At 41.7% G+C, this 25,841-nt stretch overlaps 1 protein-coding gene across 1 annotated transcript; it reads right to left on the minus strand.

Moving 5' to 3' along the window:
• Positions 1-12,852: 12,852 nt before the first annotated feature.
• Positions 12,853-23,396, minus strand: LOC121532036 (leiomodin-2). Its single transcript, XM_041837681.2, has 3 exons — positions 22,961-23,396; positions 20,868-22,187; positions 12,853-13,180 (listed from the first exon to the last, which is right to left on the minus strand). Exons 1-3 carry the CDS (start codon positions 23,234-23,236, stop codon positions 13,154-13,156), a joined length of 1,623 nt encoding a protein of 540 aa, XP_041693615.1. The 5' UTR covers positions 23,237-23,396; the 3' UTR covers positions 12,853-13,153.
• Positions 23,397-25,841: the final 2,445 nt, after the last annotated feature.

Here is a 25,841-nt window from a genome sequence, read left to right on the forward strand (position 1 = left end):
CTCACTTTCAGTTATTTGAAAAGGAAATCATCTCCCAGATATCACTATTTCTAAAACAAGCCATAGAAAGTTGGTTGCAATTTCAATTTAATCCTCCAGAAACGACAGAACAGATCATGCAGCAAATATTGTGGTTAAACTCAAATATACTAATTGACAAAAAAAACTTTTTTTTTTGACAAAATGTTTAAAAAAGGTATAATCTTTGTAAATGATATCATCGGTAGGACTGGTGGAGTTATGTCGCACATGCAGCTAACAAAAATTACAACCAAATAATTGCAGCCTTACTGCAAAAATGGAAGAGGAAAGTGGAAGGAGGAGAAAGTAAGGAACTTGTCTGTCGGCCTTGTATTAAAGAACATAATTGGTTAAGGAAAACTGTGATAAATAAAAAGGTATATCAGTTTCATTTAAGGACCAAAGGATTGACAGCGGTCCCATATAGATTGCAAAATAGTTGGGAAGAGATTTTTTACGTACCGATCCCATGGCATAGTGTTTATGAACTGATACGCAAAACGACACCGGATTCAGAACTTTCCATTTAAATTATTATATAACATTCTTGCTACCAATAGAATGTTATATATATTGGGGATACAATCTTCCCAGCTCTGCATATTTTGCTGCTAAGAGACAGAATCATTAGATCATTTGTTTTGGTACTGTCCATTTGTAGCTTGTTTTTGGACACAGGTCCAGGAATGGCTAAAGGATTGCAATATTTACCTGGAGCTAACCCTGCAGATAGCACTACTGGGTGATCTGAAAAGTCATAGTGAATCGATCAATAACATAATAATACTATTAGCAAAAATGTTTATTTTCAATTCACAATCTGTAGAAACAATGAGAATAGAAAGGTTAGAGTAGAGTTGAAATATGTATGGCAAATAGAAATCCTATATGGATGGTGTTAAAAGATAGATGGGAGGTGTTGAATGGAATTGAAGGATGGGACTAATAACAACTAACAACAAACAATAACAAGATAACTAATAATGTAGGCACGCTGTGTCCATAATAAGTGTATGGGTTGTAGGTTGGGAGCTTTTGTGAAGGAGCACAGTTAGAAATATATGGCATATAGAAGCAAACCGGATGGACATCATGAAAATGATCGGAGAGGTTGAGAGTAGAAGAAGTTCAGGAGAAAGAACAAACAAAATGTAATTACTGTAAAATTGACTGTGTCCATAAAATGTAGATAGTGGGTATGGGCTGGAAGTAGAGGCCTAGGCGTTGTTGTTCACTCGTTTAGTCCAAGTGGGGAAATGGTGGCAGGGTTGGAAAGTAATAAAGGGGAATATATATATATATATATATATTTTTTTTTTTAAAGGATATGTATTTTTTAAGTGTGTGTGTGTGTGTGTGTGTGTGTGTGTGTGTGTGTGTGTATGTATTTTGTGTATATAAATATAAATAAAAAACATGGGGGATTGGAAGTGATGCAGACAATTACATTGATGGAAGTTACAAACTATATGCAATATTAAGCTGATCTACCCCCCCCCAAAAAAAAACTCACTGTATTCCAGTTGACTACCTCATGAAGCTGGTTGAGAGAATGCCAAGAGTGTGCAAAGCTGTCATCAAGGCAAAGGGTGGCTGCTTTGAAGAATCTCAAATATAAAATATATTTTGATTTGTTTAAATATGTGTAATTTCATAGTTTTGATGTCTTCACTATTATTCTACAATGTAGAAAATGGTACAAATAAAGAAAAACCCTTGAATGAGTAGGTGTGTCCAAACTTTTGACTGGTACTGTGTGTGTGTGTGTGTGTGTGTATGTGTGTGTGTATATACAGTTGGGAGAACAAATAATTGATACACTGCCGATTTTGCAGGTTTTCCTACTTACAAAGCATATAGAGGTCTGTAATTTTTATCATAGGTACACTTCAACTGTGAGAGACGGAATCTAAAAAAATTCAGAAAATCACATTGTATGAGTTTTAAGTAATTAATTTGCATTTTATTGCATGACATACGTTTTTGATCACCTACCAACCAGTAAGAATTCCGGCTCTCACAGACCTGTTCGTTTTTCTTTAGGAAAACCTGCAAAATTGGCAGTGTATCAAATACTTGTTCTCCCCAATGTATGTATGTATGTATGTATGTATGTATATATATATATATATATATATATATATATATATATATATATATATATATATATATATATATATATATATATATATATATATATATATATATATATATATATATCAGAGGAGCCTGGGGTGTAGGTATATTGAGTACAATAATTTTTCATGTTTCCAAAACACTCCTCTATGCTTCAATATTAATCACACATTTATTTCCCAACACTCACAAAATTGAACGCTCACAGAAAATCAAACCACGCAGACATGAAGCCGTGTCCTATCTTTTGATATCCAGCTGAGCATGAACAATGTTGCCCATGAGATGTTGTGCAGGTGTTTGACCGTGTCCTTAGTCCACCTGGTGCTGGTGAAGATCTCCTCCACCTCTCCAAACTTGGCGTACATCTCGGCCAGGAACTGCTCCCTGATGTTGTCATTGAGGTTAGCAAAGGTCGCCTCCTTGATGGGAATGGGCCCCTCATAGAACTCATCCAGAGGAGTGGACATAACGAGGGGTTTATGAATGAAGCACACACACATTCAGCATACACGCTAGCTTCTGTGTTGGCACCAAACATCTATTTTTCTGATTGATCTTGAACCCTAGCTCGGGTTATAAAGGAAGTTGTCTTGTACCGCTTGTTCCCGGAATGGGGAGTAAAGCAGGTAATTGTCTATGAAGGCCGAACGTTCAGGGAGCTAGCGCTAGCCCAAATGGTATTTCTGTTCTGTGTCCTTGGCATGACGTCTGGATACAAGCTTTTTTATTGAAAAGGATAGTGTTGATACACTGGAATATTGAAACAGTGCTTGGTAGTGACTGAAAATTAGTCTTCCTACCCCAGCTGCTTGAACTAGAGCCAGGGGGAGAGCCGTGGCACGGAGGGCACTCGCGTCAAGTGGATTCTCTCCGTCTTCCTTGAGAGTGAACCCATGAAAATGGGTCACTGCACAAAGGTAAGGGTCTTAGGAGCACAGATATGCCATCCGAGAGATGGCAGGCCAGAACATGGGGTGAACTGTTGCCTGCAAGGGAATCAAATGGGCGGGACCTCAATGTGGCTGCAGCGAAATACCGTTTTCCCCACTGTCGGCTCCTGTTTGTGGATCCGAACTGTCGGTTCAATGCCCGCTACGTCACTGGGGACTTTCCGCGGAAATCCCTGGTGCCAGCAAATTGCCCTCTCTCTGCCACGAAGCCTTGGCTTGTGAAGGGGTAGGCCAGTTAGCCACGATTCCTGGGTCTACAAGGCAGACAGAAATTGAAGACTTTGTCCTCCTCTTTCGAAGTTCATACTTCTGCCGCATGGCGGCAACAGACGACCCACACAATTCCTTCGGCTCGACAGGAGCGTCAAGGAAGTCTGCTTTCTCTTTGTCCATCAGGCTAGACAGGTTGGGCCACAACGCTCTCTCCCCTACCACTGCAAGGCTCATGGCATGGCCCTGGAGGCTCGGAGGTTCAGGTCTGGGTTAGGCTTGATCTCATCCCAAAGGTCTGGATTAGGCTTGCCGATAGCTAGGAGATTATGCATCTCTAGCATCGAATGGGCCTGGTAAACCAGTAGTAGGGACGTAACATTCATCGCACGTACAGAACGTGTGGCAGACACGTAGACCTTTTGGTAGACGTGGAGAAGCGTTCCGTCTTACCAGGGACAGAAGTGCCTGTCATTGATGAGGCACTGGGGTTGAGGTGGTTGGTGAGTGACCACCGGTAGCTTGTCAAGGCCCAGTTCCTCCATTTCCTCCGGGGCCAAGCCCTGTAAAAGTGGGTGAAGGTTCTCGGGGTAGCCATCCATGACGTCCCATGAGGGCTGGGTCAGCGAGGCAGTCTCCCGGCTCGAGTTAAGACTGGGAGACGAACTACGTTGGGCTGTTCTGCGCACTCCAGTGGAGGGTGTTAGAAGCAACAACCCCACACTGGATGCATGACCAGGGGTCGTTGAATGCTGCTTCCGCGTGTTAAAGACCCAGGCAGATGACACGCGTGCCCTTGCCCGATATGTTTGCCCCGCATAGGCACAGTGTGCCGGTGCTTAGGCAGGACCAGAGCCTTGCTCGGTACCACATGGGCTGAGCTAGCAGGTTTCATGGCTACCAAAAAATACTGCTAATCCGAGAACAAAGTGAAACATAACTAGCATTCGCCATTTGGGCTAGTAGCCTAGCTAGTTAGTACAGTGCTGGCTGGAGACGCTAATCCTTTAACACTAGAACCTCCAAGATTGTCAATCTGACCGTTTTCAATTTCATTTCAATAAAAACTTGAGCGCACCTGTACCTGACTTTTCCTAAATATGTGTATTTTACACTAGCCGTACTTTCAGACAAATATCATAAAATACAAAAACCTTCTGAGCATTTTATCCTCAAAGTGGCATGACGGTCAAAATGACAGTATGTACACTGCTCAAAAAAATAAAGGGAACACTAAAAGAACACATCCTAGTCTGAATGAATGAAATAATCTTATTAAATACTTTTTTCTTTACATAGTTGAATGTGCTGACAACAAAATCACACAAAAATTATCAATGGAAATCAAATTTATCAACCCATGTAGGTCTGGATTTGGAGTCACCCTCAAAATTAAAGTGGAAAACCACACTACAGGCTGATCCAAATTTGATGTAATGTCCTTAACACAAGTCAAAATTAGGCTAAGTAGTGTGTGTGGCCTCCACGTGCCTGTATGACCTCCCTACAACGCCTGGGCATGCTCCTGATGAGGTGGCGGATGGTCTCCTGAGGGATCTCCTCCCAGACCTGGACAAAAGCACTCCTGGACAGTCTGTGGTGCAACGTGGCGTTGATGGATGGAGCGAGACATGATGTCCCAGATGTGCTCAATTGGATTCAGGTCTGGGGAACGGGCGGGCCAGTCCACAGCATCAATGCCTTCCTCTTGCAGGAACTGCTGACACACTCCAGCCACATGAGGTCTAGCATTGTCTTTCATTAGGAGGAACCCAGGGCCAACCGCACCAGCATATGGTCTCACAAGGGGTCTGAGGATCTCATCTCGGTACCTAATGGCAGTCAGGCTACCTCTGGCGAGCACATGGAGGGCTGTGCAGCCCCCCAAAGAAATGCCACCCCACACCATGACTGACCCACCGCCAAACCGGTCATGCTGGAGGATGTTGCAGGCAGCAGAACGTTCTCCACGGCGTCTCCAGACTCTGTCACGTCTGTCACGTGCTCAGTGTGAACCTGCTTTCATCTGTGAAGAGCACAGGGCGCCAGTGGCGAATTTGCCAATCTTGGTGTTCTCTGGCAAATGCCAAACGTCCTGCACGGTGTTGGGCTGTAAGCACAACCCCCACCTGTGGACGTCGGGCCCTCACACCACCCTTATGGAGTCTGTTTCTGACCATTTGAGCAGACACATGCACATTTGTGGCCTGCTGGAGGTCATTTTGCAGGCCTCTGGCAGTGCTCCTCCTGCTCCTCCTTGCACAAAGGCGGAGGTAGCAGTCCTGCTGCTGGGTTGTTGCCCTCCTACGGCCTCCTCCACGTCTCCTGATGTACTGGCCTGTCTCCTGGTAGCGCCTCCATGCTCTGGACACTACGCTGACAGACACAGCAAACCTTCTTGCCACAGCTCGCATTGATGTGCCATCCTGGATGAGCTGCACTATCTGAGCCACTTGTGTGGGTTGTAGACTCCGTCTCATGCTACCACTAGAATGAAAGCACCGCCAGCATTCAAAAGTGACCAAAACATCAGCCAGGAAGCATAGGAACTGAGAAGTGGTCTGTGGTCACCACCTGCAAAACCAGTCCTTTATTGGGGGTGTCTTGCTAATTGCCTATAATTTCCACCTGTTGTCTATTCCATTTGCACAACAGCATGTGACATTTATTGTCAATCAGTGTTGCTTCCTAAGTGGACAGTTTGATTTCAGAGAAGTGTGATTGACTTGGAGTTACATTGTGTTGTTTAAGTGTTCCCTTAATTTTTTTGAGCAGTGTATATTTAACAGTAGAATAGCCGGGCCTCGAGGAGTACCAATAGCCACCAGTCTAATAAATCCATTCAACTAGAAAGGCCTCATTGGACCACCCTTAGTGCTAATGTCATTTGGTTTTGATTATGAAGGTGTTAGGTAACATTAGAATACGAAATGTAAATATTTGAAAGAACATAACATTTTCATTAGTTTATGTTAATGTGGTCTATATGTAAAAACGAAAAACCACCAAAATCACAGGATTTCAAGTGTAAAATCTATGTTATGTGTGGAGTGCCTTTGTTACAACTATGAAACAAAAAGCATGTGCGTGGAAACACAGTAAAAGTGTATTTTTGTAACAATTAAACAAATAAAAATACCCAAACTGCAAGACACATGGTCAATGAAGAAAATATCAGAAAATATCAGTAGCCTAAACATAAGTATAGGCGCCAAGCGTGTTTGTGAATAGTGAAAATCAGCACAAAAGCAATACTGCCATTATAATGTATATCGGTGTTGATATAACAGTTGTAAAAATAGTATATTATTGTCAGTTATTGGACACATTATTTGTGGCCTCGCTCATGCTTACATTATGGTATGAATCTTCATGCAACAGTTGGATCTCATTTAGTTGGATCTCATTACCCCTTGTCCCAGTAGCGGTGCATGGGTAAAAACTCAGCGGAAGTCAAGACAGGAAAAAAAAAACACATTACAACCTATGTGTTGTGGTAATTGCCTTGTTTGCTCTATAACCTGTTAGTTCATATGCCTTGGGACCGTGATATATACAGTGCATTCGGACCCCTTCACTTTTTCTACATTTTGTTACGTTACAGCCTTATTATAAAATTGATAAAATATCAAATCAATCTACAAACAATAACCCATAATGACAAAGTGAAAACTGGTTTTGAGAATTCTTTGCGAATGTATTCAAAATAAAAAACAGAAAAAACATATAAGTATTCAGACCCTTTTCTATGAGACTCGAAATTGAGCTCAGGTGCATCCTATTTCCATTGATCATCCTTGATGTTTCTACAACTTGATAGGAGTCCACCTTTAGTAGATTCAATTGATTAGACATGATTTGGAAAGGCACACACCTGTCTATATAAGGTCCCACAGTTGACAGTGCATGTCAGAGCAAAAACCAAGCCATGAGGTCAAAGGAATTGTCTGAAGAGCTCCGAGACAGGACTGTGGCGAATCACAGATCTGGGGAAGGGTACCAAAAAATGTCTGCAGCATTGAAGGTCCCCAAGAACACAGAGGCCTCGATCATTCTTAAATGGAAGAAGTTTGGAACCACCAAGACTCTTCCTAGAGCTGGCCGCCCCGCCAAACTGAGCAATCGGGGGGCCTTGGTCAGGGAGGTGACCAAGAACCCCGATGGTCACTCTGACAGAGTTCCAGAGTTCTTCTGTGGAGATGGGAGAACCTTCCAGAAGGACAACCATCTCTGCAGCACTCCACCAATCAGGCCTTTATGGTAGAGTGGCCAGACGGAAGCCACTCGTCAGTAAAAGGCATGACAGCCCGCTTGGAGTTTGCCAAGAGGCACCTAAATGACTCTCATGAGAAACAAGATTCTCTGGTCAGATGAAACCATGATTGAACTCTTTGGCCTGAATGCCAAGCATCATGTCTGGAGGAAACCTGGCACCATCCCTACGGTGAAGCATTGTGGTGGCAGCATCACGCTGTGGTGATGTTTTTCAGCAGAAGGGACTGGGAGACTAGTCAGGATCGAGGGAAAGATGAGTGGAGCAAAGTACAGAGAGATTCTTGATGAAAACTTGCTCCAGAGCGCTCAGGACCTCAGACTGGGGCGAAGGTTCACCTTCCAAAAGGACAATGACCCTAAGCACACAGCCAAGACAACGCAGGAGTGGCTTCGGGACAAGTCTCTGAATGTCCTTGAGTGGCCCAGCCAGAGACCAGACTTGAACCCAATCGAACATCTCTGGATAGACCTGAAAATAGCTGTGCAGCGACGCTCCCCATCCAACCTGACAGAGCTTGAGAGGATCTGCAAAGAAGAATGGGAGAAACTCCCCAAATACAGGTGCGCCAAGCTTGTAGCATCATACCCAAGAAGACTCGAGGCTGTAATCGCTGCCAAAGGTGCTTCAACAAAGTACTGAGTAAAGGGTCTGAATACTTATGTAAATGTGATATGTCCATTTTTAGTTTTGAAAACATTTGCTAACATTTCTAGAAACCTGTTTTTTCTGTCATTATGGGATATTGCGTGTAGATGGATAAAAAAAAAATGATTTAATCAATTTTAGAATAAGGCTGTAACGGAAAAAAAGAAGGGGTATGAATACTTTCAGAATGCACTTTAGGCCTAAGGCCGAGACAATAAGGAGACACAGTGGCAGAATAAATTCAACCACACCTTTTTTTCATCACAAAACCGGAGAGCAACATTTGTCTGGTAAAGTCCACAAAACATATTGCATGTAGCAAACAGTTACCTGACCTACAGCATGGTCAAGCAAGTTAATGTTATCGACATTTTCGGACTACTAAACAACTATTGATTTAGAACCACAGAGTGTTAGCGCAAGTCGCAAAGAAAACTATTCCAGCACCATTTCAACTTCAACATTTCAACATCATCTAATCACCTATGCTTAGTCTAATACAATGAGAACTAAAATATGCCAAATACTATTTAGTCCAATCAACATAAGCTAAATATGTGGCTGTCCATAGTACTGATTTCTGTGTGTGTGTGCGTGCCAGGGGCACAATGTAAGAATGTATGGTTGGATCAGAATCACCGTTATAATCATTTGGCCAGTACAGAGAATTAAGTAAAACCAAATCCCTATATCCATCCATGGCTAATTTAGGAAAGAGACAATTTTAGCTAGCGAGCTAGCCACCAGAGGTCAACGACACAACGAGATGCTGCAACAATTCAAGTTTCTTTCTGTCAATGACGTTTGGCTTTTGATGAGATGTGATTGGTCTGAAGCCAAATCCAAACTGTCTTCCCTTGACCCTTTTTTTTAGCTCACTCAGTTTAGCTCAAAGCTTGTTGACTATTATTTTATTTATTGTTTATCAAGGGAGGCCAATTGCTTGCTGGCTTCCCTTGCATTCAATGCTACGGGCGACAACAATGTCATACTCTTTCTGACCAGACAGCATCAGATAGATACACTACACATACTGAGACAGAGGGGTGCTGTTTTGTTCGCGTGGATGTTTTCTCCTGTGAGATACATTGAGCCTCTTGCGGATTGAAGAAAATGTATGAAACACAGAGAGATGAAAGATACATTATTTTGTATGTTTTCTTAGTGCACATTTTTTGCAACCATGGGGCAACCATGAATACATGCCACTGCAGTCACCAAACATCTTTGTCACTTCCACTTGATTGCAACACTTCCCACAAACAAGTCACTTGCAGCTGAAACAGGTGTCGTGGGTTCTGTTCCGAGTGCATCTGCCCACCTTGCAGTTTCTCGTTCTCGGGAGCTGTGCGTAATTTGGCTTGCGTAATGGCTTGCGTGGAATATTTGCTGCTGCTGCCTTGGCCTTCAAATGTCTCTCACATAGCCCGTGTGCCAGACTCATGATGAAGTCTCTCCTGTTCATGCACTGACTGCTTGACCAACACGTGTGCGTTGATAGCAGCCAAGTCAAGCATTTTGTAGAACACAGCAACAGTCCAGCAGCGAGTTCCTCCTTTCACCTAGTACAGCCGTGCCATCTGATCCGAAACATCATCCGGCACTCCCGCTGCCCGATATGGATCCTTTCCGTGATATGGAAAGCCATTCAGCATGAATTAGAATTATAATCATTAAAGATGTCATGATCCATTTCTTCCCAGCAATCTGAGTCGTTTTCATTCAGATCTTGTAGCAACGCTAACGCAGCATGTGCATCCATTCCTCTTGGTCTTGCCATTGTAAATTATGCACGTTCTCCTTGTGTGGCCTACTCCAAGTAGGCCTAGATTAGACTAATAAAACTGCTTGGATTTGTTGAACTGATATAGGGTATACCGTTTTGAGATTATAATTAGAATAGATTAATGCAATAGAAGGTCCTGTTCTTCATTCACAATTGGTGATTACATAATTATGCTTCCCCTCACTCATCAACTCACCCATCCTCCCCTTTTCTCCCCCATCATACTATACTTCATTTATTTAATCTTATTATATGTGTGAAATTAGTTTCGGTATAGTTTAGGTTCAGTTTCTAGGCAATTATCAGGGTGATTATCAACTGGGCATGGCACATTCAACTATCGGAGAAGGAGCAGAGCAGGCTGGGGAAAACCATTCATAAAATGACATGCCCTCCTAAAACTCCAGTTCTGTTTGTGATATTAAGATTCTAACAATGACAGTATGTTATATATACTTATTTAGGAAAAGTCAAGGATGAGGGGTACATGACTAAAAACATTTAAATTCGTATTGAGTCATTATGATGCTATCTGCCTTTCTAGTGTTAATATACACAATCACAAATAAATCCATTTAATAATTTGTTTAGGAAGGTCATAAAAACATGATACAAGGCAATTTATTTTAAAAGAACCGAATAGCATGTTTGGAGTAGTATTTATCTGTGCTTAGTAGCCAAGGCAATGGCTGCGCCATGCCAATCTATGGCTACGCCATGCCAATGAAATCAACTTGTTCGTTTAGCAGACATCACAGGTCTTGCCCTACCACAGTCAACACACATATTTTACAGTAAGAATATAATGGAATATCCCAAATGGCTATCCTACTCACATGAGCAATGTTTGGAGCCATGGTTATTCTATAGGAAAAGGTTATGTTTTGAAACAGAGACCATCCGTGCAATTTGTACAGTTATTTGGAATGCATGGAGCCATGGTTATTCTATGGGAAAAGGTTATATTTTGAAACAGAGACCATATGCGTACAGTTATTTGGCAAAAATAGGTTTATTAGAAACCTTGGAATTTGCTCTTTCTGATAGGGTATAACAATCAAAACGTCTGGCCTGCATGGACCTCTGTAGAACGATATGGAAAAAGTGCTATTTGGTAAGCGTCTCTCTTGGTCAATGCACACTGTCAATGTCTCTAAATTCTCTATTCAACAATTGATAATATTGTCACCCATCAGACTATTGTCAATTGAATCTTGTCTTTAGGCCACATTTATTATTATTACTATTATTATTATTATTATATATGTGAAATTAGTTTCAATATAGTTTATGTGTAGTTTGGATGGGCCAGCTGGGCAGGCAACTGTTCTCTTTCAGTTAGAAAATAAACTATCATCTTATTTTAGTATTTACTAAAATGTACTATGCACTTCTGGATCAATCAATAAATGTTGTGACTGATTTACAATTTACATTTGTTGTCCAGAGGTTTCTTATAACCTATTTTAACATAATACATGCATTCATTTAGCAATGTATTATTTATTATGGAATATCAACGGTCAGAATGACAGTCATGGTCATTCTAGTAGTTCTGGAATTCCGGCGCTCTGAGTGTTAACAATGTGAAAATAGCTAGCGTTCACCACGTGGGCTAGTACCCTAGCTAGTTAGCACAAAGTTAGCCAAAGGAAGCTAGCGCTATGTTGGTATTGTGACAAACAAAAGCGTGGCTCTTGACCAATCAGCAGTGACGCTAGGACGGTCGGTCTAGTCAACGCTGGTAGTGGGTTGAACTAAACGAGAGAGCGAACTAGTAGTTATGCCCTTCCAGGTAGAAATGCTAGTTGATAGCAAGAATTGCAGCTAAGCTAGCCACGTCTCCGCAGCTAACAGTGTGACGCTAGCTACAACAGGAGACTAAGGAAGAAAAGCGATGAAGCTGATTCTTACCCGAAGCAAAAATGTTCCTTTCGATAAAGTCACCCAACACAAAAGACAAGAACCGATAACCCTGCGCTCAGCTGCGTAGCCTTGATGGCACACCTTTGAACAGTTAAACAGGAAAACAGATCAAATCGTGCTGAGTGTGAGGAAGAGAGGTGAGAATGATCAGAGGGAAGGCGAGGGGCTCTTTAGTTAGAGGGGAGGGGCTTTATGTAACCACCACTTTAGCCTGCAAGGTAAATATAAGACTGAAAAATTGAAATGATTGAAATTAAGACAATAGTTGTTCATCCTTTTACAGATGCCTTCCCTAAACTGAATTACTTTGCTTGAGTGAAGTTGTACAGAGTGACAATACCTTATTTTAAGCATTAGTTCCAATTCTCCCTGTGGTGTGTCTGACATGTCACTGTCATAACATGTCAGTAACACTATAACGCTATTCCTCACTTTGTATTTCACTCCATTCCCAGCCATTTGAATCTTGTTTAAATTACATTTTCCACAGTTAAAATTGTCCATGTATGACATTTACTGCCATTTCATTGAAAGGGCTTTTGAAAATATGACACATTACAACTATAAGGGTTCTCTTTCCGAGACCAGTGGGTTATACAATGGGAACTCCTCTTGTGGGAAAACGTGTTAGCTTTGAACAGCTGCAAAATTAACTTTAATGAATTGGGAACAATTCCAAGATACACATGAAGCAGCAAGGTGGGATTAGAGGTGATATAGTTACAGATAGCACTAATGTGTTCTAATTTTGTTCCAAGTCATTTCAATCATGGCTAGGATGGGAGAAGGCTTATCTTTTGGATATTCCATAAGCTTAGATTTAGCCAGTTTGTAGTTAAGTTTTCTGTGATGAATCAATATGTATAAATAATTCATTTAAATGACTATTAAACAGCATGAAATATTATGGATTGTGCCTTTAATCCATAAATTGCCACCCATTGATAATATGCAATCAAGTCAAGTATAGTATTTCTCACAACATGACAGGAAAGTATTTACATAACACTGTAACAAAATCATATGTATCAACAGTTTTCCAAGCAGAAAGTTTCATAGTAATACATAAACAAATTATTATATTTTAATTTACTTATATTTATATATTTAGCATTTGTGGTAAAAATGTTAAATTTTTTTATGAATACAGAATGAAGTGGGTGCGGTATTTGTGCAGAATAGCTCTTGATCACCACAATATTAACATTGATCCTGTTGGAGAGTCACCTGCAAGGAGAAAGAGTGTGTCAGTCAGTGTCTTGAGTGAAAGCTCAACACATGTCCTACTGACACAAACCGTCAGACCATCTACGCAATAAGTGGGTATGTAGATGGGTATTTCAGGACCAATGAACCTCGAGAGGGACAGCGTGATCAAAAGATAGAGCAAGACAGTTGGCGTGGTGAGAGAAATAGCTTGGCTGGTGTACCATTAAGTTGTTTGTAAGCAGTGATGATTTTGATGGGGGTCGCATTGAGTTCCACCTACCTTAGCAGTTATTCATAAGAAATGACAACCCTCTTATTATCTCACTGCAAATTGCACCCTATTTGTATGAGTATCAGTACCCTTCTTCAGTGGCATGGCGCAGTTTCGCAAGGGCACCCCGAAAGCTCTGAGCTAAACCCCCCCCCCCCAGTATATTTACTGAACAAAAATATAAACGCGCAACATGTAAAGTGTTGGTTCTATGTTTCATGAGCTGAAATAATAGATTCCAGAAATTTTCCAATAAGCACAAAAAAGCTTATTTCTCTCAAATGTTGTGCACAAAGTTGTTTACAGTGGGGGAAAAAAGTATTTAGTCAGCCACCAATTGTACAAGTTCTCCCACTTAAAAATATGAGAGAGGCCTGTAATTTTCATCATAGGTACACGTCAACTATGACAGACAAATTGAGGAAAAAAATCCAGAAAATCACATTGTAGGATTTTTTATGAATTTATTTGCAAATTATGGTGGAAAATAAGTATTTGGTCACCTACAAACAAGCAAGATTTCTGGCTCTCACAGACCTGTAACTTCTTCTTTAAGAGGCTCCTCTGTCCTCTACTCGATACCTGTATTAATGGCACCTGTTTGAACTTGTTATTAGTATAAAAGACACCTGTCCACAACCTCAAACAGTCACACTCCAAACTCCACTATGGCCAAGACCAAAGAGCTGTCAAAGGACACCAGAAACAAAATTGTAGACCTGCACCAGGCTGGGAAGACTGAATCTGCAATAGGTAAGCAGCTTGGTTTGAAGAAATCAACTGTGGGAGCAATTATTAGGAAATGGAAGACATACAAGACCACTGATAATCTCCCTCGATCTTGGGCTCCACCTAAGATCTCACCCCGTGGGGTCAAAATGATCACAAGAACGGTGAGCAAAAATCCCAGAACCACACGGGGGGACCTAGTGAATGACCTGCAGAGAGCTGGGACCAAAGTAACAAAGCCTACCATCAGTAACACACTACGCCGCCAGGGATTCAAATCCTGCAGTGCCAGACGTGTCCCCCTGCTTAAGCCAGTACATGTCCAGGCCCGTCTGAAGTTTGCTAGAGTGCATTTGGATGAACCAGAAGAGGATTGGGAGAATGTCATATGGTCAGATGAAACCAAAATATAACTTTTTGGTAAAAACTCAACTCGTTGTGTTTGGAGGACAAAGAATGCTGAGTTGCATCCAAAGAACACCATACCTACTGTGAAGCATGGGGGTGGAAACATCATGCTTTGGGGCTGTTTTTCTGCAAAGGGACCAGGACGACTGATCCGTGTAAAGGAAAGAATGAATGGGGCCATGTATCGTGATATTTTGAGTGAAAACCTCCTTCCATCAGCAAGGGCATTGAAGATGAAACGTGGCTGGGTCTTTCAGCATGACAATGATCCCAAACACACCACCCGGGCAATGAAGGAGTGGCTTCGTAAGAAGCATTTCAAGGTCCTGGAGTGGCCTAGCCAGTCTCCAGATCTTAACCCCATAGAAAATCTTTGGAGGGAGTTGAAAGTCCGTGTTGCCCAGCGACAGCCCCAAAACATCACTGCTCTAGAGGAGATCTGCATGGAGGAATGGGCCAAAATACCAGCAACAGTGTGTGAAAACCTTGTGAAGACTTACAGAAAACATTTGACCTGTGTCATTGCCAACCAAGGGTATATAACAAAGTATTGAGAAACTTTTGTTATTGACCAAATACCTATTTTCCCCACTGTACATCCCTGTTAGTGAGCATTTCTCCTTTGCCAAGATAATCCATCCACCTGGCAGGTGTGGCATATCAAGAAGCTGATTAAATAGCATGATCATTACACAGGTTACACATTGTGCTGGGGACAATAAAAGGCCACTCTAATGTTTTAGTTTTGTCACACAACACAATGCCACAGATGTCTCAAGTTTTGATGGAGCGTGCAATTGGCATGTTGACTGCAGGAATGTCCACCAGAACTTTTGCCAGATAATTTAATGTTAATTTCTCAACCATAAGCAGCCTCCAATGTTGTTTTAGAGAATTTGGCAGTACGTCCAACTGGCCTCACAACAACAGTCCACGTGTAACCACGCCAGCCCAGGACCTCCACATCAGGCTTCTTCACCTGCGGGATCGTCTGAGACCAGCCAACCGGACAGCTGATGAAAATGTGGATTTGCACAAATGAAGAATTTCTGCACAAACTGTCAGAAATCGTCTCAGAGAAGCTCATCTGCATGCTCGTTGTCCTCACCAGGGTCTTGACCTGACTACAGTTTGGCATCATAACCGACATCAGTGGGTAAATACTCACCTTCGATGACCACTGGCACCATGGAGAAGTGTGCTCTTCACGGATGAATCCCGGTTTCAACTTGTACCGGGCAGATGGCATCGTGTGTATGGCGTCGTGTGGGCGAGCGCTTTGCTGATGTCAACATTGTGAACAGAGTGCCCCATGGTGGCAGTGGGGTTATGGTATGGGCAGGCATAAGCTACAGACAATGAACACAATTGCATTTTATTGATGTCAATTTGAATGCACAGAGATACCGTGAAGAGATCCTGAAGCCCATTGTCGTGTAATTAATCTGCCGCCATCACCTCATGTTTGTTGCACGGCCCCATGTCGCAAGGATCTGTACACAATTTCTGGAAGCTGAAAATGTCCCAGTTCTTCCATGACCTGCATACACACCAGACGTGTCAACCATTGAGCATGTTTGGGATGCTCTGGATCGACGTGTATGCAAGCGTGTTCCAGTTCAATCGAATATCCAGCAACTTCGCACAGCCATTGAAGAGGAGTGGGACAACATTCCACAGGCCACAATCAACAGCCTGATCAACTATATGGGAAGGAAATGTGTAGCGCTGCTTGAGGCAAATGGTGGTCACACCAGATACTGACTGGTTTTCTGATCCATGCCGCTACCTTTTTTTTAAGGTATCAGTGACCAACAGATAAATGTCTGTATTCCCAGTCACGTGAAATCCATAGATTAGGGCCTAATGAATTTATTTCAATTGACTGATTTCCTTATATGAACTGTAGCAATAAAGTTGTGAAATTGTGGCATGTTAAATTTATATTTATGTTAAGTGTATATACAGTACCAATCAAAGGTTTGGACACACCAACTCATTCAAGAGTTTTTCTTTATTTTAAAAATGTTTTACATTGTAGAATAATAATGAAGACATCAAAACTATGACATAACACATATGGAATCAAATTATATTTTATATTTGAGATTCTTCAAATAGCCACCTTTTACCTTGATGACAGCTTTGCACACTCTTGGCATTCTTTCAACCAGCTTCACCTGGAATGATTTTCCAACAGTCTTGAAGTAGTTCCCAAATATGGTGATCACTTGTTGGCTGCTTTTCCTTCACTCTATGCCATCTGACTCATCCCAAACCATCTCAATTGGGTTGAGGTCGGGGGATTGTGGAGGCCAGGTCATCTGATGCAGCACTCCATCACTCTCCTTCTTGGTAAAATAGCCCTTACACAGCCTGGAGGTGTGTTGGGTCATTGTCCTGTTGAAAAACAAATGATAGTCCCACTAAGCCCAAACCAGATGGGATGGCATATCGCTGCAGAATGCTGTGGTATCCATGCTGGTTAAGTGTGCCTTGAATTCTAAATAAATCACAGACAGTGTCACCAGCAAAGCACGCCCACACCATAACACCTCCTCCTCCATGCTTTACGGTAGGAACTACACATGCAGCGATCATCCGTTCACCCACACCGTGTCTCACAAAGACACGGCGGTTGGAACCAAAAATCTCCAATTTGGACTCCAGACCAAATGACAAATTTCCACCGGTCTAATGTCCATTGCTCTTGACCCAAGCAGGTCTCTTCTTCTTATTGGTGTCCTTTAGTTTCTTAGCAGCAATTCGACCACGAAGGCCTGATTCACACAGTCCCCTCTGAACAGCTGATGTCGAGATATGTCTGTTACTTGAATTCTGTGAAGCATTTATTTGGGCTGCAATTTCTGAGGCTGGTAACTCTAATGAACTTATCCTCTGCAGCAGAGGTAACTCTGGGTCTTCCATTCCTGTGGCGGTCCTCATGAGAGCCAGTTTCATCATAGCGCTTAATGGTTTTTGTGACTGCACTTGAAGAAACTTTCAAAGTTCTTGAAATTTCCGTATTGACTGGCCTTCATGTCTTAAAGTAATGATGGACTGCCATTTCTCTTTGCTTATTTGATCTGTTTTTGCCATAATATGGACTTGGTATTTTACCAAATAGGGCTATCTTCTGTATACCTACCTTGTCACAACACAACTGATTGTCTCAAACGCATTAAGAAGGAAAGAAATTCCACAAATTAACTTTTAAGAAGGCACACCTGTTAATTGAAATGCATTCCAGGTGACTAACTCATGAAGCTGGTTGAGAGAATGCCAAGAGTGTGCAAAGCTGTCATCAAGGCAAAGGGTGGCTATTTGAAGAATCTCAAATATAAAATATATTTTGATATTTTTAACACTTTTTTGCTTACTACATGATTCCATATTTGTTATTTCATGGTTTTGATGTCTTCACTATTATTCTACAATGTAATTTTTTATTTTTATAATGAAAAACCCTTGAATGAGTAGGTGTGTCCAAACGTTTTGACTGGCAGTGTATATATATAGGCACAGTGGGTGTGTCCAAACTTTTGACTGGTAGTGTATATACAGTTGAAGTCGAAGTTCACATACACCTTAACCAAATACATTTAAACTTAGTTTTTCACAATTCCTGACATTTAATCATAGTAAAAATTCCCTGTCTTATGTCAGTTAGGATCACCACTTTATTTTAAGAATGTGAAATGTCAGAATAATTTTATTTCTTTCATCACATTCCCAGTGGGTCAGAAGTTTACATACACTCAATTAATATTTGGTAGCATTGCCTTTAAGTTGTTTAACTTGGGTGAAACCTTTCGGGTAGCATTCCACAAGCTTCCCACAATAAGTTGGGTGAATTTTGGCCCATTCCTCCTGACAGAGCTGGTGTAACTGAGTCAGGTTTGTAGGCCTCCTTGCTCGCACACGCTTTTTCAGTTCTGCCCACACATTTTCTATAGGATTGAGGTCAGGGCTTTGTGATGGGCACTCCAATACCTTGACTTTGTTGTCCTTAAGCCATTTTGCCACAACTTTGGAAGTATGCTTGGGGTCATTGTCCATTTGGAAGACCCATTTGCGACCAAGCTTTAACTTCCTGACTGATGTCTTGAGATGTTGCTTCAATATATCCACATCATTTTCCTTCCTCATGATGCCATCGATTTTGTGAAGTGCACCAGTCCCTCTTGCAGCAAAGCACCCCCACAGCATGATGCTGCCACCCCCGTGCTTCACGGTTGGGATGGTGTTCTTCTGCTTGCAAGCGTCACCCTTTTCCTCCAAACATAACGATGGTCATTATGGCCAAACAGTTCTATTTTTGTTTCATCAGACCAGAGGACATTTCTCCCAAAAGTACGATCTTTGTCCCCATGTGCAGTTGCAAACCGTAGTCTGGCTTTTTTATGGCGGTTTTGGAGCAGTGGCTTCTTCCTTGCTGAGTGGCCTTTCAGGTTATGTCGATATAGGACTCGTTTTACTGTGGATATAGATACTTTTGTACCTGTTTCCTGCAGCATCTTCACAAGGTCCTTTGCTGTTGTTCTGGGATTGATTTGCACTTTTCGCACCAAAGTACATTCATCTCTAGGAGACAGAACGCGTCTCCTTCCTGAGCGGGATGACGGCTGCGTGGTCCCATGGTGTTTATACTTGCGTACTATTGTTTGTACAGATGAACGTGCTACTTTTGGAAATTGCTCCCAAGGATGAACCAGACTTGTGGAGGTCTACAGTTCTTGGCTGATTTATTTTGATTATCCCATGATGTCAAGCAAAGAGGCACTGAGTTTGAAGGTAGGCCTTGAAATACATCCACAGGTACACCTCCAATTGATTCAAATGATGTCAATTGGCCTATCAGAAGCTTTTAAAGCCATGACATCATTTTCTGGAATTTTCCAAGCTGTTTAAAGGCACAGTCAACTTAGTGTATGTAAACTTCTGACCCACTGGAATTGTGATACAGTGAATTATAAGTTAAATAATCTGTCTGTAAACAATTGTTGGAAAAATTACTTGTGTCATGCACAAAGTAGATGTCCTAACTGACTTGCCAAAACTATAGTTTGTTAACAAGACATTTCTGGAGTGGTTGAAAAATGAGTTTTCATGACTCCAACCTAACTTCTGACTTCAACTGCATATACACTTCGCTCCTACAGACAGTGAGTCACGTGGCCGTGGCTTGCTATATAAAGCAGGCAGATGGGCATCGAGGCATTCAGGAGGGTGGCCGTTTCTGAGATACTTGATCCAGTGCACCTGGCACCGATGATCATATCACGCTCAAAGTCTCTTAAGTCACTACTTTTGCCCATTCTAACATTCAATCAAACGGTAGCTGAGTACCTCAATGCCTGTCTGCCTGCTATATATAACAAGCCACGGCCACGTGACTCACCGTCTGCAGGAGCAATCCATTTTGGTGAATGGGGTGGTGTACAAATGTGCAGTTGTATAGCTAATATAATGCTATTCTACATATTTTGCCATGAGGCTGAGAGAAAATGTTGCTGTTATAATTCTAATTTCTTGCATTTCTATACATTTTGACATGGGGCAGAGAGACAAATGTGCAGTTTTATAGTTAATCTCATGCTATTCTACAAATGTTTCCATTTGGCTGAGAGAAAATGTAGCAGTATTAAAGCTAATTTCCTGTAATTCTAAACATTTTGCCATGGATTATGACATGTTCATATGCTATCTCAGGGGCCCAAGCTTGGTTGGGGGCCCCTTAAAGCTTTGCAAGGTCTGTGGGGCGTGCGTCCTACGCCACTACATTTCTTTACTCTTTGGGGTCATGGACTTTATAACTTTTTTATTCTGGTCAGATAATGTATCTGTTTTCTCTTCTTGTCAACCATATTTTTCAACTGACAGCCTCATGGTGATCCATGCTGTAGATTGTTTGGCCTGTTAGCACACTGTCATCCCGTGTGCATCAACGCTCCAAGCCATTAGTCTTATCGAGTCAGGGGGGAAAATGACCAACTATTTATAACTGCATTAAGTGGGAGGAATTCACAGGGTTACGAAGGCTGTCATCTAATGATAGCACTGTTTCCACAAAGGCTGTGTAATGACTTTTGGAAGAGTGTTTCAGTTTTATTTGTAGCATCATTTGAGTATAACTGAGTTTTGATTTGGGGTACACTCCATAATCACTCCAGTAGGCTTATGTTTGCTTATGTTTGTTGAAAGTCCTTTGTTGAATAATGATGAATATTTATGTACTAATAAAAAAAAATCTGTCACTGGTTCATGATTGGATGTTTGTGTGTCTGTCATACTTACCCTTTTGAGTGATCTAATGCTGCTACCACGAATAGCCGCCATCAGATCATCGCGGGTAGACATCTGAGGTGCTAGTGGCCGGGGTGGGTTGTCTTTCTTCTTTCGCGAAGAAGGCTTCAAGGCATTCTTCAGCTCCTTGAGAATGTCAGAGCTCTCCTTCTTGTTGGCTCCATTTTTGCCCCTCTTGGATTTGGGTTTATTTTGGCCTGACTGACCCTTTGTGCTCCCTTCATGTTGTTTGATCATCTCTGCAATCTTCCTGGTCGGTGTATTCCTCTCAGACTGAAGGCCAGGGAGTGGAGGAGGGGGAGGCGGAGGAGGGACGTTATTTAGGGTTTGGTCATTCCTTGCATGTTTTGGAGAGGACCAGGGTGGTTTGTTTGAAGGAGGCGATCCAGAAACTAGGCTTGTTGTCCCGGCATCGGCCCTGGGCTGGACTGTTGCTTCAGGATGGCCTTGCTCCCTCTGTTGTTGCAGCCGCCTCTGCCTCTGTCGGTCCTGGTTGCGGGTCAGAATACTGGTGGCGGTCATCCTGGGGCCTGGCAGATCAAATTGGTAGCCCAGCTTGAGGAGGGTGTTGTTGTCCCTCAGGATGCGAACCATCTCCATCTCAACCTGCCCCCCGCAGATGTGCCTCTGGTTGTGGAAGCGCAGCTCCACCAGAGTACAGTTTTGTTGGAGCGATGCCAACAGCGCCAAGATGCCGCGGCCAGACACAAAGTTGGACTCAATGTTGAGGTTGGTGATGGAGCAGTTTTCTCTGAGCATCTTGGAGACGGCGAAGGCAACCCGGTCATTGGCGCGGGTGTTGGAAAGGCTAAAAACACGTACGTGTGTGTTGGCGCTCAGTGCTTCGGAGATACGCAGCAAGGTCTCCTGAGAGATGTCTTCGATGTTGTTGAAGTTGAGCTCGCTCATCGTGGGATCATCGCAAAGGATCCGTTCAAGTGCCTCGTCAATCACGATAGGGTTCCCGCAAGGTCTGTCTGGAGTCACATTTAGGTTTTGGTCTGTCGTTGTCATTCTCAAGTCTCCCCTTTCAGAACCATTCCCTGGGTGTCTTGACAGGTGGTCAACAACATTCTGCCCATGTCTACCAGAAGTGGGTAAAGGCTCCTCTTTGCATTTGTCCTTCTTTTCCTCTTCATTTTCATCCTCAGTTGAACCATTCTCCTCCTCACCTGCCTCGTCTTCGCTCCCTTCCCTTCCATTTTGGCATTCCTCTTCCTCATCATTGTCCTCAGACTCTGTGATGTTACTGTCACTCTCTGTCACACATTCCTCTTCACTCTTATCAGTCTGTCCTTCCTCCATGAGGCCCTGTATTTTAGAACAGGGTGGACAATTAGGTTGAGACCTAACATTCCCCAGTTACTGTCTCTTAATGAGGAATACCTGCAGAACTCTACGAGCACATAGAATCATTATAGCTGGTATTTCTGAGACAATGTATTTTTAGATTTTTTCCACTGACTCATATCAAAATAACACAGTGGGCAATGAAAACAAAGTCTGCATATTGATTGAACTCTTATACAACGATAAATGTTTGGCACACTTCATTTGCATATATGCTTCAACCTTAAAATCTTCAATCATTCTTATTTAAAATGTTGAATCTCAAATTATTGTGATTTCCATCATTGGCAACAATAAAAATAAATACATCTTCATCTGTCTTTATCTTTTATTTCTAGATAGGCTGGTGGCAAAACGTAATTTATCTGTAAAATTATACTGTAATGCAGAATATAAGTAATCAGCCATTTCAATCAGCGAGACACTGAATTCCAAAGATGTCCCTGCTATTTCACAATTAATAATGAAATAAATAACCCTTTCAAGTCACACCTAAAATATTTAAGAGTTTGATTGAAATAAATGTTATTTTTTCACCACCCAAATAGGAAAGATGTTGTTAAGGAGTCGGACATAACAACTTAACTTCAGATTGTTTTGTCTGCCAATATTTTTTGTTGCTGCCTGAACTTGATCTTGTTGCATCTGGAAACCCGCTGAAATTAAGGCATCTATAGAATAATATATATATATATTTGTTGGTTTAAGCCTTGAAATACCATCCCCTTTCTCACATGTTCAGGGGATGATTCAGATCTGTCATCCTCTAGCGGTTTGCGTGTCTCGTCCTCCCAGTATTTCAGCAGTGCCTCTCTGGAGAAGGTGCCTGTGGGGTTCTTGGCCGTCTGGTCTTTCTGCCTCAGCCCGATAGGTACATTGTCATCCGAGTCCATATCCGCCAACTCCCTTTCCAGCTCCTGGAGTTCCTCAGACGACAAGCCAGCCAGCACCTCATCTTCATCCACTGATTCATACCTCTTCAGCTCCTTTCGGTACCCAAAGGTACTCATGACGGACTTGTCAGAAACGCTTGAATCTTAGTGAGGATCTCTTTCGACTGAATCTTCCGCACACACTCTTAAAGCTACTGGGTAATGGTACAGGCGTGTGGCCAGGGATGCTGTGGATGTAGAGAGTCTGAGAGAAAGACTGATGGCGAAAGAAAAAGAGACTCTGTTTGTCTAATCTTCCCAGCTGCCATAAGACCCTTAAAGGGAGGGGGGGTGTAAAGTGTCTGCCAATGATGTTCTCCTCTTTTTTAAGGGTGTGGGGATCAACAAGATAGGTTTAAAGGAGCAATGTGAGCACACTTAGTGGCTCTGAAGAGACCTGTCACTATAGCTCATGGCCAGGGAGAGAAAAATAGACCAACAAAGCCTGAGGGAGACATCAAAGATTATCGTTAATGGTGTTACATAATGTGTCAGAACATGCAGTACAGGTTGTTTGGTAAAAATACTTGTTTCCCAGAGGAGGAAGAAGATGATGAACAAAAACAAACGTAAAGTGGGTATCTGTGTAGAGGGAGAAGACAAAACTACAATAATGGAAGAAGAACAAAAGAAAGTGATAAGATTATATAAAAAATTGATATAAAAATTGACATGGAATATAGGATAAATTGTCTATCCATTGCAATATAGTGGCTCTCTAAGCAGCTGGTGGGTCGTTCTTGAATTGCAGTTGCATTTGGGTCCCTCGCTTTTGCAACCATGAAAAACACTGTTTATCCATTTTTAAACATAATGCAAGTTCTTTACACCACAAAACTTTATGTTCATGCATTATTTAACATACTTACAAAATGTTTTTGGGGGATTAAGTTCATTTTCATGGCAAAGAGGGACTTTGCAATTAATTGTAATTCATCTGATCACTCTTCATGACATTCTGGAGTATATGCAAATTGCCATCATCAAAACTGAGGCAGCAGACTTTGTGAAAATTAGTATTTGTGTCATTCTCAAAACTTTTGACCACGACTGTAGAGGTGTTTGTGTGGCTGGGGTGGGGTGGGGTGGGTTGTGTGCATGTATGCATCCCACATTCTGTCACGATCGTCATACACAGAGGACCAAGGCGCAGCGTGGAATGCGAACATACATTTTTTTTTTCACCACACGAAACAAAACAACAAACGATACGAAACGTGAAGTCCTTGGTTACAATACAAACCATACGGAACAAGATCCCACAACACACTGTGGAAAACAGGCTGCCTAAGTATGGTTCCCAATCAGAGACAACAAGCAACAGCTGATACACGTTGCCTCTGATTGAGAACCACACCGGCCAACATAGAAACAAATGAACTAGATAATAACCCTAGCACACAAAACACATAGAAACAACACACCCTGGCTCAACATAACAGAGTCCCAGAGCCAGGGCGTGACACATTCGTTTTTATGGGGTAATGATGTTAGGGACCATATAGGATGGAATCACAAGCTGTAATATAAAATTAATAATAATTGCTTGCCAAAAATGTAGATGTTCTGATTGATGATTGAATGTCCATATACAGTAGCTGTATCATGATATCTGCACTGTTAAGCATACTTTACTGTTAAAGGTAACAATACTTCATAGGAAGTGCCTACACTATTACGCATATTATTCGTCAATTGTGGTAATAAATTAAGATATGCATGAATTTGTTATTATTAAAATATATATATATACAGTACAACCAAGGTGAAAGCGCTAGAAATGCTGTTTGTGATTTTGTGGTTTTGTTCTGTAGGTGGCAGCTTGTGCTCTTTTCAAGGGATGGGTCCCAATCTCTTAAAGGCCCTAGGATCCATGTGTACAGGGGTGGTCTTCCAGTCACTGGGACGACAACACGACTTGGGATGGGGGGAGGTTTTAGCGGGTGAAAAATTGGAGGACAATTGGAGGTTTACTTAGTCGTAGTTACAGTATGCTTAACAGTGCAGATATCATGGTACCGCTATATGGACATTCAATCATCATGGTACTTTTTAATGGTAAGTTTACAAACATATATTATTGTAAGTATAATTGAAACTTGTATCTCTTTATGGTAAGTGGTGAAATAAGTATTGCTGGTTATAATTGTAATGGCTTAGCAGATAATAAGAAAAGAGGATTGGTCTTTACCTGGCTAATAGAAAAGGAATATAATATCTATTGTTTACAGGAAACTCATTCTACATCTTTAGATGAAGTTGTGTGTAAAAAGGACTGGGGGAGGGATGGGGAATATACTGCTCTCATGGTCAAAGAAACTCAAAAGGGGTGATGATATTAATTAACAATAATTTTGATCTAAATGTGCAAAATGTCCAAAGGAAGGTGGATCCTTTTAAATATGCTAATGGAAATTAACAAATTTCACTCATTAATCTATACAGTCCAAATAATAATGATCCATGCTTTACATAACTCTATTATTATGGTGGGAGATTATAGTACAGTTTTAAGTACCTCAATGTACTGTAAAGGAAATCAGACTACAAACTATCACCCTCATGCACTTAAATCACAAATAGTATGGCCATATTGGAACTACTGTACAGTCGTGGTCAAAAGTTTTGAGAATGACACAAATACTAATTTTCACAAAGTCTACTGCCTCAGTTTTGATGATGG

Source organism: Coregonus clupeaformis, unplaced genomic scaffold (assembly GCF_020615455.1).
Source record: "Coregonus clupeaformis isolate EN_2021a unplaced genomic scaffold, ASM2061545v1 scaf0073, whole genome shotgun sequence".
NCBI lineage: Eukaryota > Metazoa > Chordata > Actinopteri > Salmoniformes > Salmonidae > Coregonus > Coregonus clupeaformis.